The 18,903-nt window shown below is 41.1% G+C and overlaps 1 protein-coding gene across 5 annotated transcripts in view; it reads left to right on the top strand.

Moving 5' to 3' along the window:
• Positions 1–2,695: 2,695 nt before the first annotated feature.
• Positions 2,696–18,903, top strand: part of LOC137351640 (AN1-type zinc finger protein 5-like) — a 40,044-nt gene continuing 23,836 nt past the window's right edge. For 2 of the 5 annotated variants that reach the window (XR_010969541.1, XM_068016291.1), the window contains exons 1-2: positions 2,697–2,810; positions 17,217–17,395. Coding sequence is in view for 4 of the 5 variants with exons in the window: in XM_068016291.1 (XP_067872392.1) it covers positions 17,245–17,395 (151 nt within the window). In the remaining variant the exon portion in view is untranslated. Of the gene's footprint in view, positions 2,811–17,094; positions 17,132–17,216; positions 17,396–18,903 lie in introns of all 5 variants that reach the window. The other 3 variants (XM_068016293.1, XM_068016294.1, XM_068016292.1) reach the window with 3 other exon arrangements.

Below are 18,903 nucleotides of genomic sequence, written 5' to 3'. Positions count from 1 at the left end.
GGGTTACAGGCCAGAGGGAGGGGTCCAGGTGGAGGGAGAATGTTGAAGACGGGTGAATGGGTCTGCTGGTCAGGGGGAGGACTCTTGGTCATAGAAATGAGCCCGGAGGCGAAGGCGACGGAAGAAGAGCTTAACGTTGTGCCGAGCGCAAAATTCATTGAGGTGGGGCATAAAGGGATAAAACTGAGTCCTTTGCTGAGTACAGAACTTTCAGCATCAGAGAGGGGAAGGTCAGAGGGTATAGTGAATACATGGCAAGGGGTCAAATCAGAAGGGATGGGGTCAGAGGGAAGTGAAAGGGAAGAAGGATCTGGAGAGACATTAGTCCCCATCAGCTGCTGGAGTTAGCATTCCTTAATACCTGAAAGGAAGAAAAAAGGTTTTTTGTTAATGCGATAATAAGATGAAGGATGAAATGAAACTGCAGAGTAGAACAGCTTTGAGATAAGGTGAGGCAGTGCTTCTGGAGAGAGGTCCAGTGTATACACGTGGCAGCGCATGGCACTGAGTGTGGATCTTAGGATGCGGCAAGAACAGCAGTCCGAGGAACGTTGTATTTCTCAAAGACGCCTGTAATCCTGGGTGGATTCATAGAAACATAGAAAAATAGCAGGAGTAGGCCATTCGGCCCTTCGAGCTGGCTCCGCCATTCAATACGATCATGGCTGATCATTCAAACTCAGTACCCTGTTCCCGCCTTCTCCCCGTATCCCTTGATCCCTTTAGCCCTAAGAACTGTAATATGAAGGATGAAACTTCAGTTGGAATCCACGTGGAATAAGTCGGAGCCCAGTTGCTGAGGAAAGAGATGTGGCTGTGAAAACGAGTTTTGGTAGACACTTTATCAAACACCAGGGGGGAAATAGAAAGCAATGATGGCGAACAAGATAAAAGAGACAAATGAAAATCCCGTCAGAGAGAAGAGCAGAAATTCTTCAAGGTAGGCATTCCTGGAAGAGAAGTAGCAGTGAATTAAACACTAATTTCTAATTTCTAAGGCACACAACCATGATTCTTGAGACCATAGCAGGAGATATTCCCTCAGCTATACAGGCATCTTCAACATGCTAATATAAAAGCAAAATACTGCAGAGGCTGGAAATCTGAAATAAAAACAAGAAATGCTGGAAATACTCAGCAGGTCTGGCAGCATCTGTGGAGAGAGAAGCAGAGTTAACATTTCGGGTCAGTGACCTTTCATCAGAACTGGCAAAGGTTAGAAATGTAATAGGTTTTAAGCAAATAAAGCCGGGGGTGGGGGCGGGGAGCGGCAAGAGATAACAAGGGAAGGTGTTGATAGGTCAGGGTCACAGAGAATAACTGGCAAGAAGGTCATGGAGCAAAGGCAAACAGTATGTTAATGGTGTGCTGAAAGACATAGCATTAGTGCAGAGAGGGTTTTAATGGACAGAAAAATGAACAGCCCTGGTCCAAAGAACAAACATGAAAAAAACAGTGGGCAGGCACATGGTAAAAAAATGAATGATGAAACAAACTAAAAGAAAAAGAAAAAGCAAAAATAACTGAAAATAAAAAGGGATAAAGTTGCCCAGTTTCCAGACCTGTGGAGAATCTCAGAATAGTATCCACACATTGATGTGCAGCATCATCATGCAGAGGTGGTGTGACCTTGGTACTGCGTGCATGCCCCACACTATCTGTTCTTGTTACCCCTTTTCCATGTATACTTTAAATGCCAGTGAAGTGGCTGGTTAGTTATTTCCGGGGGGAGGTTATTCCAGTCTGTTATGGCGTTTGGTACATAGCTATTCAGATATGCTTCTGTGCGAAATTGGAGAGGCGCAAACCAGTTGGTATTTGCCCTCTGCAGCTGACTGCTTGTTTAACATGTGGTGGAATATCAATAGCAGCATCATACAGTCATAGAGAGATACAGCACTGAAACAGGCCCTTCGGCCCACCAAGTCTGTGCCAACCATCAACCACCCATTTATGCTAACCCTACATTAATCCCATATTCCCTACCACATCCCCACCTTCACTCAATTCTCCGACCATCTACCTATACTAGGGGCAATTTACAATGGCCAATTTACCTATCAACCTGCAAGACTTTGTCTGAAACCCATGCAGACACAGGGAGAACTTGCAAACTCCGCGCAGGCAGTATCCAGAACCGAACCCAGGTCGCTGGAGCTGTGAGGCTGTGGTGCTAACCACTGCGCCACTGTGCTGCCCGTAGTGAACTGCTTTGTAGAACAGCGAAAGCCTACTTTTAGTTGTTGCAGTGTCAGGAGTTCTGCATAGATGTAACACTGGATGTTCTAGCATTGATGTTGAAGACCATGCTGCAGGTCTTTGAATCATTTCCAGTTTGTTTACAAGGTAGGCTTGGTAAGGGTCCTAGAGTGTTGCTGCATATTCCAGTTTGGGACGTACCAAATTTTCAGCATTTTCTGTTTTCATTATCGTTTTGAACTTATACCTCTCAATGGTTAGAAAAAAAATCCAATGTACATTATTGGAATAGATTACAGCGAGAAGGCGGGCTGAAGCCATGGAGGTATGTGCAAACAAGTCTCTGGAGTGTGGCTTGATCCATAGCCTTTTGACACAGAGGTGAGTGCTATCAGCTGAGCTGGTGTGTTTGGCAGGGAGGAGGAGGGTTCTAAAATGACGTCATCGACACGGCTGTCGTCACAATGCATGTGCGTGTGACGTCACAGGACCATTACGTCAGCGTGACGGCGGTTTCCTTTGTGGGAAGTGGGGGAGGGGGGGCCGCCGGACGCAAAGAACAATCAGTGTCAGCGACCGAGGGAGAGGGTAGCGCTCTGTCTCGTATTCAGGTAAACGAGGCTTTGTTACCCAACTCGAGGCCTAGTCAAGTAAGGTTTGAGGCGAAAGGAGCGGCTGGCTGTTGAATTACTGAGAGGAAAATATCGCTGGTTCATTCCGGCTGAGCTGCCCGTCGCCATGGCTGCTGAACACGTCATTTGAAGAGTCGGGTTCTGGACGTTGCTCGGCCGAGGGGCGAGCCGTGGACGCGCTTGTTGAGCCGCTGCCTTCATGCTGCAAGTTGGAGAGCGGCCAGCCCTGTGCGATCCCGCTTCTCGTAATTAGGCCTCGCAGCCTGGGCCGAGGTTGGCGGCCGCCCCGGCTGGAAGTTGAGGCTCAGCGGGTGAATGGGATTAGCCCAGACCAGTTCGTACTGGCTGATTGGAGGGACGGGAAGTCCCGCCCTCCTGAGATGCGTTGATTGGAGGTTGGTACGGGAATGTCTCACATCAGTCAGCTGCGTGGTGCCTGATTGGGTGACGGTGCTGTCAGTATGGCGCTGCTGGTGCCTGGGGCTGAGGGACATTTTCTGGACATTCCCCATTAATGGTTTTTCCTTGTTCTTTGTTTCCTGTTAGGGTTTAAAGTTGTGTTGTCTCTATTGTTTGGTCTGCAACTGTTTAAATATTTTAGTAATCAGGTTATTCCGATTTCTGTCCCTCAAAACAGGAGCTCAGGACGTCAAAAATGTTGATTGTTCAAGTCCGTTGGTGTAGGAGACTAGCTAAACAGATTATTGCTGCCTGTTTTTCTTTGAGCCATTTGTGGTAATTGTTTAATTGTGAAGCCAACAAACAATTGATCGTTTGTAGGGATGAAAGTACAGTTTGCTTTGCAAATTAATTGTAACAATTTTAGCGACGGGAAGAGTATGGAGTTTAAAACTTCTCTCGTGGCTATAGTTTTGGCTTGTTACTGAAGTACTTTTCTGACCTTTTATGTTTTAGGCATTACTAAGTGATTGCATGTGTTGCAATGAATGGCAATTGAATTGCGCTGGCTTTTTGACACTAAAGTGGCTGTCAAGTATAGGTTCCACGAAATTGTTTGTGTTTAGTTACTGACTTTCAGATCTAACATTTTGAGGACTTGGAGTTTAAAAGGATTTTCTCTTGTATTGCCAGCACTGTAATATGTATATACTTATGGTTTTGAACTCCTCTTCCCTCCCTCTACCCCCCGCCACCTACTATGAAAAATAAATACAACTGTCGCACTTCTCAATACTAAATACCAATCCTGATATTTACATCACTGAATAGTTCTGGAGTAAAGTTTAACTAAGTCACTAGCTCAGATATGCACCAAAAGTGTCTGTAACATACTTCAAATATTAATTTCAGGCCATAACTGCTGTCCTGAAGTTTTTATGAATTCTTCCAAGGAAAACAGATGCAGATGGTTCTCTAGTCTTGCAGCTAGTGATGTATTCATTACACTGCTGAGAATTGTAGAAGTCACAGTTAATTAAACCTATGGTTTTGAGATTTTTGAGAACCATTTTGAGTCCTTGAAGATCCAGTAGCACTGTTGTCAGAATTGTTTCATGCATTGGTGAGGATGTCATTGCAGTAGAGAGGGTACAGAGGAGATTTACAAAGATATTTCCCAGGATTTGTGAATTTTAGCTTGGGAAAGATTGGATAGACTGGAGTTGTTTTCTTTGGAACAGAGGAGGCTGAGGGGAGATTTCTTTGAGGTGTATAAAACTGAGGGCCTAGATGGATTAGATAGGATTTCCCTTAGCAAAGAGCACAATAACCAGGGGGCATAGATTTAAAGTAGCTTGCAGAAGGATTAGAGGTGAGTTGAGAAATGTTTTCACCCAGAAGTGGTGATAGTCTGAGAGGGTTTTAGAGCAGCAACACTCATTGCTTTCAAAAAAAAATACTTGGATATGCACTTGAAGTGCTTTAACCTATACCTTTAGGGGAGGCAGTGGCGTAGTGGTAATGTCACTGGACTAGCAATCCAGAATCCCAGGCTAATGCTCTGGGAACATGGGTTTAAATCCCACCATGGCAGCTGGTGGAATTTAAATTCAATGAATATATCTGGAATTAAAAGTCAGTCGTAGGAATGGTGACCATGAAACTATTGTCGATTGTTGTAAAAACCCATCTGGTTCACTAATGTCCTTTAGGGGAGGAAATCTGCCATCCTTACCTGGTCTGGTAGACATTCAACTCCAGACCCACAACAATGTGGTTGACTCGTAATTGCCCTGTGAAATGGCCTAGCAAGCCACTCAGTTGTTAACGGCAACTAGGGATGGGCAACAAATGCTGGCCTTGCCAGCGGCACCCACATCCCATGAAAGAATAAAGAAAAATACGGCTATGTACAAAGAGTTGGAAAGTGGAATTAGGCTGGGTTGCTGTCTTTCATCTGGCACAGACAGAATGGCTCAAATAGTTTCCTTCTGTGTTGAAAAATTTCTGTTTTTACCAATATAAGCTGTTGAAAAGCTTGAATTCAAGCCAGTAAGCAATAATACTTCAGATAGTTGAAGTCTTCACTTAATCGCTACCACTGCTAAAATCAATGTTTCACTTGAGCTGAAACTGCTCCCTGAATCAATCCACATTTGAATGAAGAGTTTGATTGTACAACTACTTGTATTTATATAGCACCTTTAATAATAAAACAACTCAAGGTGCTTCACTGACATTATAAAACAAGATAATGACATCGACCACAAAGAGTAAGGCAGATGACCAAAACCTTGGTAAAAGAGGTATGTTTTAAGAAGCATCTTAATGGAAGAAAGCGAGGTAAGAAGGCAGAAGGGTTTAGGGAGAGAACTCCAGTACTTATAGTCGAGGCAGCTAAAGACATGGTCACCAGTGGTGCAGTGATTAAAATCAGGGATGGTCAAAAGACCAGAACTAAGGAGCACAGCTATTTCAGAGGATTGTGGAACTGGAGGAGATTACATATGTAGGGAGGGTGAAGCTATGGAGAGATTTGAAAACAGGGATGAGTACTTTAGAAAGGAGTAGTGATGTATACTTTTTACAGTATAATATACAGTGCAGCTTATATGAACATTTCACATGCCAGTTATTGCTCTTTACTGAAACCCTAGTGATGAAATTGCAATATTATTGCTGTGTTCAGAAGAAACCTAGTCATGTTGGTGATTATAGTGTTTTGGTTTCGTGACAGTTTCTTTTAGGTCATAGAGCTGATTTACCTTTTAAGAACCCACTTAAAATGATGTCTTGAGCTGCTTTTTTTTGTTTGCAAATTCATTTTTTTTTTGTTCACAGCCATTTAAATGACAGGCAAACAAAATAATTATAGACAGTCTTTTCTGCAAATCAGCAATGTGTAATTTGGTTCCTCTGTGTTTTGGCCTTTCTTTAAAATAGTGTAACTTTCAAGTCAATTTGAGCATTCTCTTAGTTCAATGATTGTACAGGACAAAGAACTTTGGAAACTAGTCTAAAATGGTAACTTTCTGATGGAGCCAACTTACTGTGGTGACGTACACATAAACCTGATTGAAATACTAAGACTGATTAGAGTTTCAATACAAGGCCTTGAAATCTATGTCATAGTTATTTACAGCATAGGAGACCATTCAGCCCATCGAGTCCATGCCAGATAAAGTGAAGTACTAGACTCGTTTCCAAAGTTCTTTTGTCCTATACCATTCCTGCACTAAGAAAATACTCAAATTGACTTGAAAGTTTTCCTATTTTGAAGAAAAGCCAATACACAGAGGGACCAAAATACATACTGCTGGTTTGCAGAAGAGGCTGCTATGTATATGTCTCCAAGAGTTTTGTTCCCCACCTGATAGCAGATAGCTATAACTTTGATGTATAATGTGTCCAAAGCATTGAAGCTTAAATGGGCTATTTGTGCCCAGAAACTTTCCGTGCAAAATTATAACTGGCTCTTGAAGCAACATTGATTCTGAGTAAATAGTATTTTACATCGAGCCTTCAGTATTCAAACGCAGGTTCAAGTAAACATTTTCCCCCTTACTGACCACATTTGATGCAAATACAAGTTTACCATACAATCTCTCCTGCTGCCTGACTGTTTCTGTGCTGCAGATTTGGGGAAGGCGAAGAAAGCCACCTTGTTATGGTTTTCTCCTTTCCTACCTTTTATGGTGCAGAATCTTATTGGAATATAATTCTGTAGGTGCCAGCAGTAATCTTGTATCATGGCAGCCACAACTGAGACTGAGCCAAATATTGCCTGTATGTAGGCTTTCCAACTGCAAAGGCTATGGGCCCTGACAACATTCCGACAATAGTACTGAAGATATGTGCTCCAGAACTAGCCACACCTCTAGACAAACAGTTCCAGTGCAGCTACATCACTGGCATCTACCCGGCAATGTGGTAAATTGCCCGAGTATGTCCTGTACACAAAAAAAAAGGACGCATCAAACCTGACCAGTTACCACCCTATCAGTCCACTCTTGATCATCAGCAAAGTGATGGAAGGGATCATGGACAGTGATATCAAGTGACGCTTGCTCAGCAACAACCTCACTGACGCTCAGTTTGGGTTCTGCCAAGGCCACTCAGCTCCTGACCTCATCACAACCTTGGTCCAAAAGTGGACAAATGAGCTGAACTCCAACGGTGAGGTGAGAGTAACTGCCCTTGACATCCAGGCAGCATTTGACCGAGTATGGCATCAAGGAGTCCTCGCAAAACTCGAGTCAGTGGGAATCGGGGAAAACTCTCCACTGATTGGAGTTATACCGAGCACAAAGGAAGATGGTTGTGGTTGTTGGAGGTCAATCATCTCAGTCCCGGGACGTCACTGCAGGAGTTCCTTAGGGCAGTATTCTCAGCCCAACTATCTTCAACTGCTTCGTCAATGACTTTCCCTCCATCAGAAGGTCAGAAGTGGGGATGTTCGCTGATGATTGCACAACGTTCACCATTCTCAACGACTCATATACTGGAGCAGCCCCTGTCCATATGCAGCAAGACCTGAACGACAGCCAGGCTTGCCTGCTAAGTGGCAAGTAACATTCGTGCCACACAAGTGCGAGGCAATGACCATCTCAAACAAGAGAGAATCTAACCAATCTCTCCTTGACATTCAATAGCACTGCTATCGCTGAATCCCCTACTATCAACGTCCTGGGGGTTACCATTGATCAGAAACTGAACCGGACCAGCCATATAAATGGTGTGGCTACAAGAGCAGGTCAGAGACTGGGAATTTTGTGGCTAGTAACTCACCTTCTGTCTCCCCACTGCCTGTCCACCATCTACAAGTCACAAGTCAGGAGTGTGATGAAATATTCTCCGCTTACTTGGATAGGTGCAGCTTCAACAACACTTAAGAAGCTCGACACCATCCAGGACAAAACAGCCTGCTTGATTGGCACCCCATCCATCACCCTCAATGTTCACTCCCTCCACCAGTGACGCACTGTGACAGCAGTGTGTACCATCTACAAGATGCACTGCAGCAACTGACCAAGGCTCCTTCGACAGCACCTTCCAAACCTGCGACTTCTATCACATAGATGGACAAGGGCAGCAGATGCTTGGGAACACCACCGCCTGCTAGTTCCCCTCCAAGCCACACACCATCCTGACTTGGAACTATATCGCCTGCTGTTCCTTCACTGTCGTTGGGTCAGATCCTGGAACTCCCTTCCTCGCAGCACTGTGGGTGCCTCTACACTCCAAGGACTGCAGCGGTTCAAGAAGACAGCTCACTACCTTCTCGAGTGCAATTAGGGATAAGCAATAAATGCGGGCCTAGCGAGCAATGCCCACATCCCACAAATGAATTTTTTTTTTTAAATTAACTGCATAGCAGTCAGAAATGAGAATCCTGGATTTTTTTTCTTTAAACACTGAAGCGAATTGTCATCCCTTTGCTTCGCAGACCAATATTAAGCCAAGGGCCACCCTATTCTCTATTGACAATACCATTCAATATAGAACCATCAGGGGAGAAGTTATTTACTTTATTCCGGAAAACTTGAAATTACAAAGCTTCTCGCTAGTGACTGTTGCATAGAATAGTTTCTGGTCATTGGTGTTGAAAACTTGGACACCCTATATATCCATATATTAAATGTTCACTAACCATGTGATAGCTTCATTTGGTGACAGAAATGGTCTCCAGAATCTGGGGGTTGGGGATTTTCCACTTGAAATATTTCTGTGAAGACTAAATTATTTTTCAGAAGTGATGTTGAATATTCTGTGTATTAAAACTTATTGGGGTTTGAAATTTTACTTTAAGGGCTTTTGCTTTTGGTAAATGATATTTCAAAGTATTTTTCAGTAATGCTGCTTGTGAATCTGAGGAGGGGGAGAATTAATGAGTTTAACTTGAGCACTGCTCAAATTACTGAATTGGGATTATAGTAAAAGCAAAATACTGTAGACGCTGGAAATCTCAAATAAAACCAGAAATGTTGGAGATACTCAGCAGGTCTGGCAGCATCTGTGGAGAGAGAAGCAGTGTTAATGTTTCAGGTCAGTGACCATCAGAACTGAATTAGGATTGTTCCTTTAATTATACAGAACTTTTGCATTGATGCTGTTGGGGTAGTGAAATCTGTCTTTCATTACGTTATGGACCTGATTCTATGTTCAGAATTGTGCACGCTTGATAGTTTGGTTACCAAATTTTCCCAGAAGGCTGGGGAAGATCATATTGGTCATTGATTTGGAAGTCAGGGATGGCACTTTTAGTCTGTCTGAGAGAAAAGGCACAAGTAAGTATGCTAGTTAAAGCTAGATGAAATGGGTCATGACATTTGTCCTCGAGAATGTTGCCTCTCTTTCTGGGCCTCACTACCATATTTATAATGCAGAATTATTGCTGAAGTTGCAGCTCCCCAAGGCAAATGGAACAGATTAGTTACACAACTTGCTGTTGCTTGCAGTTACATAGATCAAAAAGGGGTCTGTGCTCAGTAAGCTAATCTCAGTGGGGTTCCTTGGCTTCAAATTGGTCAGAATGTGTATGTGTCACACACCTTCCTTAGTTTTACAGAACTTCTGTTATAGAAGCTGGGTCTTGAATGCCATTCGGCAATCCTGTGAAATAAATGGAATATCAGTTAAATAATAAACCACAGATGACGACACTCCATTCTAACATGAGATTATAGAAATTATAACATCTGAATCTTCTGTTTTAGTTGTAGTAACCATTTAATTAGAACAATTGCATCTCTCAGCCGTTTGTATGTAGCAGGTTTGATTGTAAGGAATTATGTCAGATATGACAGAGCTCACAGTGAAACTCCTTCAAGAGCAATCTTCAGTTGGCAAAAATGTGTATTGTTGATATGAATGGACTGAAAGAAATTGCAACAGTGGGGGAAGAAGGGTAGAACATGTCCTTCCAGTCAGTCAATCTGTGCGCGTGTGGAATACTTGTAAGAGTGTAAGCATATTTAATAAACAACCAAATGGGCATAGTAGTTTTGGATTTTATTCCTCTTTGAATTTTTCTTACTGTCAACAAAGGAGCACTTGACATCCAGTTTATGGATCAAGTCAAGTTTAATAAAGGCCAGAGCTAGATGTAAAGTAAGACTTTTTTATTTGTATTCTGTGAAGAAAACTTGTTGCAAGTCATTTTTCCACTTCCCACACCAGCTAATTTCTTTTTTAAATTGGTTTTGAGTGAGTTGTTGATTTGTAGAGTTTTATGTTGCCCACCTTTGACTCTGACCCACCTATGCCAGCCAAGATCTTAAAGCTGCCAAAACTCACTTCCTGTAGCACTTTCAAAACTAGTGGGGGAGAGGAATTGAAAACAAAATGCTGGACATGCTCATCAGGTCTGTCAGTATCTGTGGAGAGAGAAACAGAGTTAATGTTTCAGGCCGATGACCTTCATTGATCTGAAACGTTAACTCTGTTTTTCTCTCTCCACAGATGCTACCAGACCTGCTGAATATTTCCAGCATTTTTTGTTTTTATTTCAGCATTTTCAGTATTTTGCTTTTGTATTATTGAGGAGAGGACCCTCTCAACCCGTGAGTCTGGGTTCAAATCCAGTTCTATTTGCCTCTTTCAAAACATGTTCGTTTTATTGCTTGTAAATTTATTTTAAAAGCTTATGAAATTATTCTGGAAACTGTTAAGTTCTGCTTGTTGTTCATAGCCTTTTATTTTATCCCCTTTTGTGTCATAAAACACTGACTCATAACTAACACTGCGAGGTAGAAACCAACCCAATTATCAATGGACTAGTAGGAGTGTGATATACTTATGGACCACAGAGTCCTGTTCCAGCACCAACCAGTGCTCCCATGTATGCGTAAAGGAACAGTAAGTCCTTTTCATAAAGCATTTCCTTTGGCAGAGGAACAACTTCTGTATTGCACTTTAGTTCAGCAGCCTCAATACGAGCCTTAATAAATGTTTAAATATAAAATTAAGGTAGTTATATTGCAGTGTATATCAAATTAAGACTTTGAAATAAGCCCCACCATTCTAGGTACAATTGGATGAACCATAAAACTGGGAAAGGTGCAATAAGAAACTAACGTGTTTAATTTCTGCATAAACCCTTAGCATCTTGTATCCATTTGGAAATACCTCTTCATGGACAGCAGTACTATGTTTAGTGATTAAAGTTGTTTTAGAATTAACATGATTCCTAATCTTCCCCCTTGTTCCCATCTACACAAGCACTGCAACACTCATGAAAATCTTGAGCTTCTATGTAATAATTGTGTTGCCAATAGTAATTCTTAAAGCCAGGGTCACTTAATCCAAACTATCGTGCAAACTTGAAATGAATCTATTATAAATTTACTATATTTGTATATATGGCATTCATATTTTGTTTTGTTTTAACGCATGGTTGCTGAGTAATTAAAACTTAAATAGGACTGCATTTTATATAGGGATAAAATGCTATTAAATGGGAATGAAATTGGAATTCCCTACTCGAAAAGGCACAGGTTTATCTGGAATCATTGATCGTCTTGTGTCTTGATTTACCTGACTTCTTGCTTTTTGCCTTCAGATTATTTTGTGTCTAATTTTTCCCATTTAACAAGTACCATAGTGTGAAAAATAAGCAGAATTTACTGTTATTTTCTAATCTAATGTGTCTTTCTAATGCACGACAATAAGTAAAAATTGCAGATTGCATCCTGCAGGTCAGGCAGTATCTATGGAAAGAGGAAGGCAGGGTTAAAATTTCATGTTGAAGACCCATTGTCAGAGGGCAGTTCAAGTCCTGGCACAGGCACTGTTTAAGAAAATAATGCTCTTAAAACAACTTTAATTGATGTCTGTGTGTTCTTTAGTAAACTTTGTGATTTGTTTCAAGTAAACTCCACATTTAACTTGCATTCATTCTGCAAACTTCCATTTATGTACAAAGTACAGTAATGAACCTAATTAGTTACACTTTATTCTGGGTGGCTCAGTCACAGCACTTACTATGTACATGATTAAATATATTGGTTCTCTTGACTTCTATAACATTATATATTCTGCTGAGATGATAAATATGCAATTAGATGCTTTCTTCGCTTGCAGAACTGAGGGGTTTTTCAGTCTAACTTTTGACCAGATTCAATGGTGGAAAGTGTCCAATAGCAAAGTGATTTTAAGTGTTCATATTACAAAAACTGCAAATTCTCTATTTTCAGTCTGTTTGGCTCTGTGGTAACACTTGCCTCGTAGTTGGCAGTGCAGGTCATTCTCAATTCAGGGCTTGAGCACATAATGGAAGTGCAGTACTGAGGGAGTGTTGCCTTAAGTACAGTTATGAAAAAAGTCCAATGGCACTATTAAAAGAATGGGGCTGTTACAGTCAGTATTTATCATTCAACCAGCACCACCAGCATTAACTTGTTATTTGTTGCCATTTAATATTTGAAGAATGTTGCTGTGTGCATATTAGCTGATGTGTTTGCCTGCATTTCAAAAGTAATTTTGTTGACCATGACGTGCTTTAAGGTAACCTGATAATGCACAAAGTGCTTATATAAATACAAGTTAGTCCTTTTGAGCTAAACTACTTTTTCAGTCCTCTAACATTTTGAGTCCTCTAACTTGTGCAGTCTCCAAGTTTTCGTAAAAGTCGGTACAAGCTGGTATCTCTTGAATACAGTAAATGCTTTTCCTTTTTTCTTCCCACTCTAAGTGTTTCTTTCTGCAGTCTAACCTTGAAAGGAAGAACAATTGCCATGGTACTTCACAATCATTTGTGTGTGGGAGAGAGAAATGAACAGCAGTGAGTTGCATGAGAAATGCCAAAATTTTGTTTTCCAGGACTTTAGATAGTGCCCAATTCATGCCTTGAACTTAGTTTTATGTTGATTCCCTTCACATCCCTTGATTGCATACAATTGGTATCCTTAAGGGTGAAGTTGATAGTTCATGCACTTCAGATCTATGTTTGTTTAGTAGTGCAGTAAGTTAATGAGATTAGATCTGCCAAGTTAAGTCCTTAAAAGCTGCTGAGTTGTAACTTTGCAATTTTAAAATTCTGCCTGCGAAGTGTTGAAATATTGGCCTGAATTTTGAGGTAATAACAATGGCAAAACTCGGTGTTTGCCGTTGTTACTCCTCTGAGACTGATGGCGACTTCTAGAGTCCACACGTGCGTAGTTAAATGTAGAAATCCAGAAGTTGCTGCCAGTGATTCTGCGCTTCTCAATAGGGTGCACCATGGAAAACCATCTGTGTGTCTCCCCTCCCCACTGCCACCATCCCCACCAAAGACTACAATCAAATAGAGATGGCTGACAAGAACTTGCCATTTTACACTTAGTCTTGCTGTAAAAACCCTTGAGAAAGCAACATCTTTTTGAGTGAGGTGTAACTGGGTTTTTAACAGCATAGTAACTTCATAATTACTGATGGTGAAACGTCTCTGGCCCTGGAAAATTAATATATTTGTAGAATGTGAATGTCAAATTTCTCCATTATGATACCACATTTTAAATTTTTTCAAGTTTGATATTTCAGCTTTTACTTTATTTATTTTGCTCGGAAAAATTTAATTGAAAATAATGGATAATCAGTGTATTTTACTTCCTGATTTGCTATCTATGGGAATACTTCAATGTGATTGGCTGTCTACCCTGCTTGATTACATCACTGGTGCTGGATGTCTGGAGATCCCCTCGATTAGGTGCCAGATTAAAACTAACATCGGGGACGGGGGAACCCACGCCGCAGAGATTGCTAGGTCTTTGTGGGCAGCTTTAGTAGAGGTTAGCGCTGAGCGCCATAACATCACCACTAACCACAAAGTCTGGGCCAACAAGTTAAACCGAGGTTTGAATGAGCTGATTCTTGAGATTGATTGTGATTGAACAGTGGAATGGTAGTCACATATGCTGTACCAGAGAATAGACACTACAGTTCTTTGATTTTAGCTTTGCCATAGAGGGAGGATACTGAATTCAGTTGAGAGTTGCTTATTTTGGGGATATGAGCATTGCTGGCAAGGCCTATCCCTAGCTGCCCTTGATTAGGTGGGCTTTCTTGATCCATGACAGTCTGTGTGAAGGTGCTCCCTGAGTGGTGTTGGGTAGGAAGCTTCAGGATTTTGATCCAGTTACAGGGAAGGAACAGTGACTATATGCCCAAGTTGGGATTGTGTGTGACTTGGAGTGAAACTTGAGAGGTGGTAATGTTCCCATGCACTTTCTGCCCTTGTCCTGCTGGATGGTGGAGGCCGTGGGTTTGGGAGTTGCTGTCAAAAATACTCCTTGAAAAATGTGAAGGGGCAATCAGAAGGCAAATGATTCCGCCTACTATCCACAGACTAAGAGCAAACACTAGCAGATTTTTAAAAAATGGTCACTGTGCCTGCTGCTAAGATTATGACGGTCCTTCATACCTGTGGGATTTTGCGGTCAGCAGCACAGCAATGACACTGACCGCTAATATTGAATAAAACTCTGCACTAACCTACTGTGATCCCCGTGGCGACAGTTTCGGTTGCCTTGAGGGAGAATTCCCTCCTGGCAACGCTGTGTAGCACAGGTAAAAACGGCAGGCAGTTGTGGCATAACTTAGTCACTGCACCACAAAAACTGTACAAATCAGGCTGCTGTAGTAAAAGGGCATTGGAAAATCAGATTTAGTCAGCATGGTTAATTTTACAAAATTAAATTCAAATATTTTTGAGAAGTACAATAATTTTGATTATATGTCTGAAATCATTTTATCCCTTATGGTTTAATAAAACTGTTATTTGATAATGTTAATCATCTTTTGTGCTTCCCATGACATTTGTTAACTTTATGCAGTTTCAGTTTGGGTTAAGGTTAATGCCTTTACCCGCATATAAAGAAAGACTACACATGAATAGAAGATACTAGTAATTGTTGCCTCATGAACTTTTGTCTCAGTTGCCCACCTTGCACTTTAAGATTGCTTATTCAGAAGGCATTCTTCTCATCTCACTTAAGGCTAATGCTGTTGTTCTCTTTGCCAGAATTGACTTTGAGTATGTTGCTTTTGTGGCGTCAGTATACTTTTTACACTGAGCGGGCGGGGTGGTGATGGGAGGAGGTGAAGGGATGGTGAAACTGGTCATATGTGTTTCACTGTTGAACAAGCTACTGGGTCACCCCTGGGGTGTTCAGATTTAACTTGCTAGTAATCTCTCTGCCTGTTACTAATTTTGTAAATTTTAGTATCAAAAGCAAAACTTTTTTCTGTTCCCCTTCCACATAAACAGTCACACACAACATCTTCCCAAAGTTTTTGCCTTTGTTCCAGATGTTCTCATCCTGATTTGATACGAAGCATTAAAGACCAGTGATGTGGTGCATCACGTCAGTATAGTCTGCTGTTAATTCAAAACAGATTTTTGCCCTCCCAAAAATTATCCAGTACTTGAAATTTAGCAATTTTAATAAGACAGCACAAGAGGATGTTTTTGCATGATTTCTATTTGACTTAACAGATAGGTAAAATTAAATTTTGAATTGAGAAAATAAATTATGATTATGTCCTTGTGACATCGTAAAGTACTTCGCAGACAATGAACTGCTTTTAAAGTGTAGTCCCTGTTGTAATGAAGACGAATGTGGCTGCCAATTTGTGCACATAAATATCCCATCAACAGCAATAGGATAAATACCCAGAAAGACTGTTTAGTAGTGTTGGTTGCAGGATAAATGTTGTCCAAGAGGAGTAAACTACTCTAGTGTGTTTTGCCAGGGAGTTTTCAGGTGAAGATTCCTAGCATGGAGGGTCTGAGATTTCTGGTGTTAACTAGTTGCAGGCCAGATTATTTTCACTGTAGAAAGAAGATAATGAGGATGACCACCATGGGCACTCCCTCGTCCATATCCTAGCGACGTAAAAATAAATTCTCAAAACAGGGAGCAACTTGGCTATTTCTGAGAAAGGGGTGTTGGTGCACAGTTTAGACAGGAGAAAATGTTGAACCTTCTGAAAATGCGGTATTTATGGAGAGTAAATTTGTATCCCAAGGAGTTTTTGTATGACCCAGAGTACTACTTAGCCCTTGACTGTGCACAGTCCAAAACAAAAATTCAAAAGAGCTTTAAATGTTTCTCCCCAGCGCTGTGAAATTCAGCAAGGGCAAAATTGTCACTGTGAATATTTTTGAAGAATTTATGCACCTATTAAAGCTGATATCTTGTTGGGATTGGTACATTTAGCAGTAAATTGGTGCAACGGAGTGTTACTGGATCATGTTGTCAGTTGGCAGCCCATAGCGTACCTGTTTCTTTGTGCACTATGTAAATGATTTTCTGAGAATGGATTGTGTGTAGCACCACTGTGCTGCTGTATTAATAATTTTCTAAAATTGCTTGGAGCAAAGGTGCAGTAAGACTCACCACTTTCTCAAGGGCAATTAGGGATGGGCAATATATGCTGGCCTTGCCAGGGACCCACAGCCCATGAATGAATAAACAAAAAGCACATTTAACGAACTTCTGAAACCATTAAGCCCTGAAGCTTTTTGTGAGTATTGATGCTGTTCAGCTGTGGGGTCCATCTATCTCTCCACTCTGTCCAGGCAGAAAGCACCAGATAGCAAATGTGAGCAGAAGCATCGCACCCTAATTGCCTCAGCTGAGAGCAGCTAATTTGGTACAGACCAATGATTGAACTTGGAATTTTCTCTATTGCTCAATCCTGTACTATGGTGGATTTCCCCACTGAGCAAATGAATAAACTTCCAGTATCTTGGTGTTATGGTTTTGGGAGTGAAACATATGAATTGGATTTTGACTGACACTTGTATGTTATATGGAACTCATTAGTGACATTCTTGAATAGCATATTTCTCTAGATTTCTAATAGATTTCTCTTTTATCCCGAGGGAGATGAAGATTTTGGAATGAGTCTGAAATTAGATGGTAATAATGAAATGGTTTAATTATAATTTTTTTTGTCACATGCTGCTATTGCAGTCTATTTGATCTGTGTTCTCTCTAATTTCAGATTGTACAGTGGGCACATTTAAAACAGGATGGCCCAGGAGACAAATCAAACGCAGGTGCCCATGCTGTGTACCACGGGCTGTGGTTTCTATGGCAACCCACGAACCAATGGAATGTGTTCAGTTTGCTACAAAGAGTATGTTCAGAGACAGCAGAACAGTGGCAGGATAAGCCCACCAAGTAAGTCAGGAAGCTTCAGCATGGAATTCCATGAGAAACTTCTCCAAATGGGGTGGGGGAACAGTATGCTTTTCCAGTAATTTTACTTGATGCATTTGTGGTAAGCCAAGGAGAAAAATATATTGATATTTTCTGTCAAGATAATGGTGAGGCTGATGGCATATATATATATATATATCTCTCTCTCTCTCTCTCTCTCTCTCTCATCATCATTGAAATGTGTTGAATGGTATGAAGTTGCTATATTTGTGCAGTAAATATGAACTAAACTCGCCATAGAAAGTCGTCTTGTCCATTTCATTTTAAGTACCCCTTAAACGGAGTAATGTGTTAATACTGCCATGCAAAAGCTCTGACACTGAAAATTAACCAAGTGCAGACAGAGCCTCCTTCCTTTAGGTTTTAATTACTGTTGGAGATTCTAAAAATGTAAAATTTAAAAGTAAGTTTTAGTTTACTTTTCCTTTGTGTGTCTCTCCCCTCAATTCAATCGTTCTTCCCCTTTTTAATTTCTCTCTGTACATAATTTGATATTGAATTCACCAGTTCTAACTTCCTATTCAGTCACTGCCCTGTTAATTTTACAATCCTTCAATCTAATTTGGTTAAGGGGATGCAGTTGCTTACCCTGTTTATTCATATCCCAGATGCCCAGTTTCCCTCACTGTGACATTGTCAGCTTGCTCTTTCAGCAACTTGCCACATTAAAAAAAGAAATTTAAAACCTGACCTGGCATGTGTGAGCCTAACTAACAGCAGGTGCAGTTTGTTGCTCTGCCAAAGCAAATTATGGGCCATTATACCTCCCTGAACCTAACAATGCTGATTTCTGCTGGAGGGACATTGCACGAATGAACTAGTGAATCTGTTCTGTTTGCAACTGATTTCACAGCCTGAACCAGATATTCAAATTGAGTGTAACTGGCACAAAAGCATTCAGTCTGTAAAACAATAGCTACTGGAAGGCTTGTTTTGGAGCATTAAAATTGGCTGTACTCAAATTTGACCAAAAAGGTTCTGCTTTGTATACTTATGTATGATGGGGGAAATGTTTTGCCATGTTTTGGGATGAAGTAAAGAGTTGGGCTCATACACTAGAATGAGCCTTAAAGATTGAATGTACTATTCAAGGTAGACTTTTTCTGCCATTTCAGTTGTGCTAATTTTTCTTGAATTGCCAGAACAAAGGTTAGAAATTCATCACCCTCTTTTGATGCTGTAGTTAGAACATGCTCTATTTGGCTGCTATTTGTCAGTTGCTGACAGTACTCGGCATGTCACTGGACTCTGTTCCTTTCCGCTCTTCCGTCCAGGTGCAGGTTGATTGCTATACTTCTGAAACTGTGGCTAAATCCAGCTGCACCTCTTTAACCTTCTCAGCCTGGAAGACTAGGAGCAGTCGTCAACCTGTCAAAGCATTGCAAACATAGTGTTAACAGTATTTAATCTGCTGTCTTGCATGTTTCCTTTCATGTAAAAGTGAGTGTAACTGAAAAGCGGACTGAACA

The sequence above is a fragment of the Heterodontus francisci genome, chromosome 36 (genome assembly GCF_036365525.1).
Source record: "Heterodontus francisci isolate sHetFra1 chromosome 36, sHetFra1.hap1, whole genome shotgun sequence".
NCBI lineage: Eukaryota > Metazoa > Chordata > Chondrichthyes > Heterodontiformes > Heterodontidae > Heterodontus > Heterodontus francisci.
The sequence above is the reverse complement of the archived record's forward strand: the minus strand, read 5'-3'. Positions and strand labels throughout refer to the sequence as shown.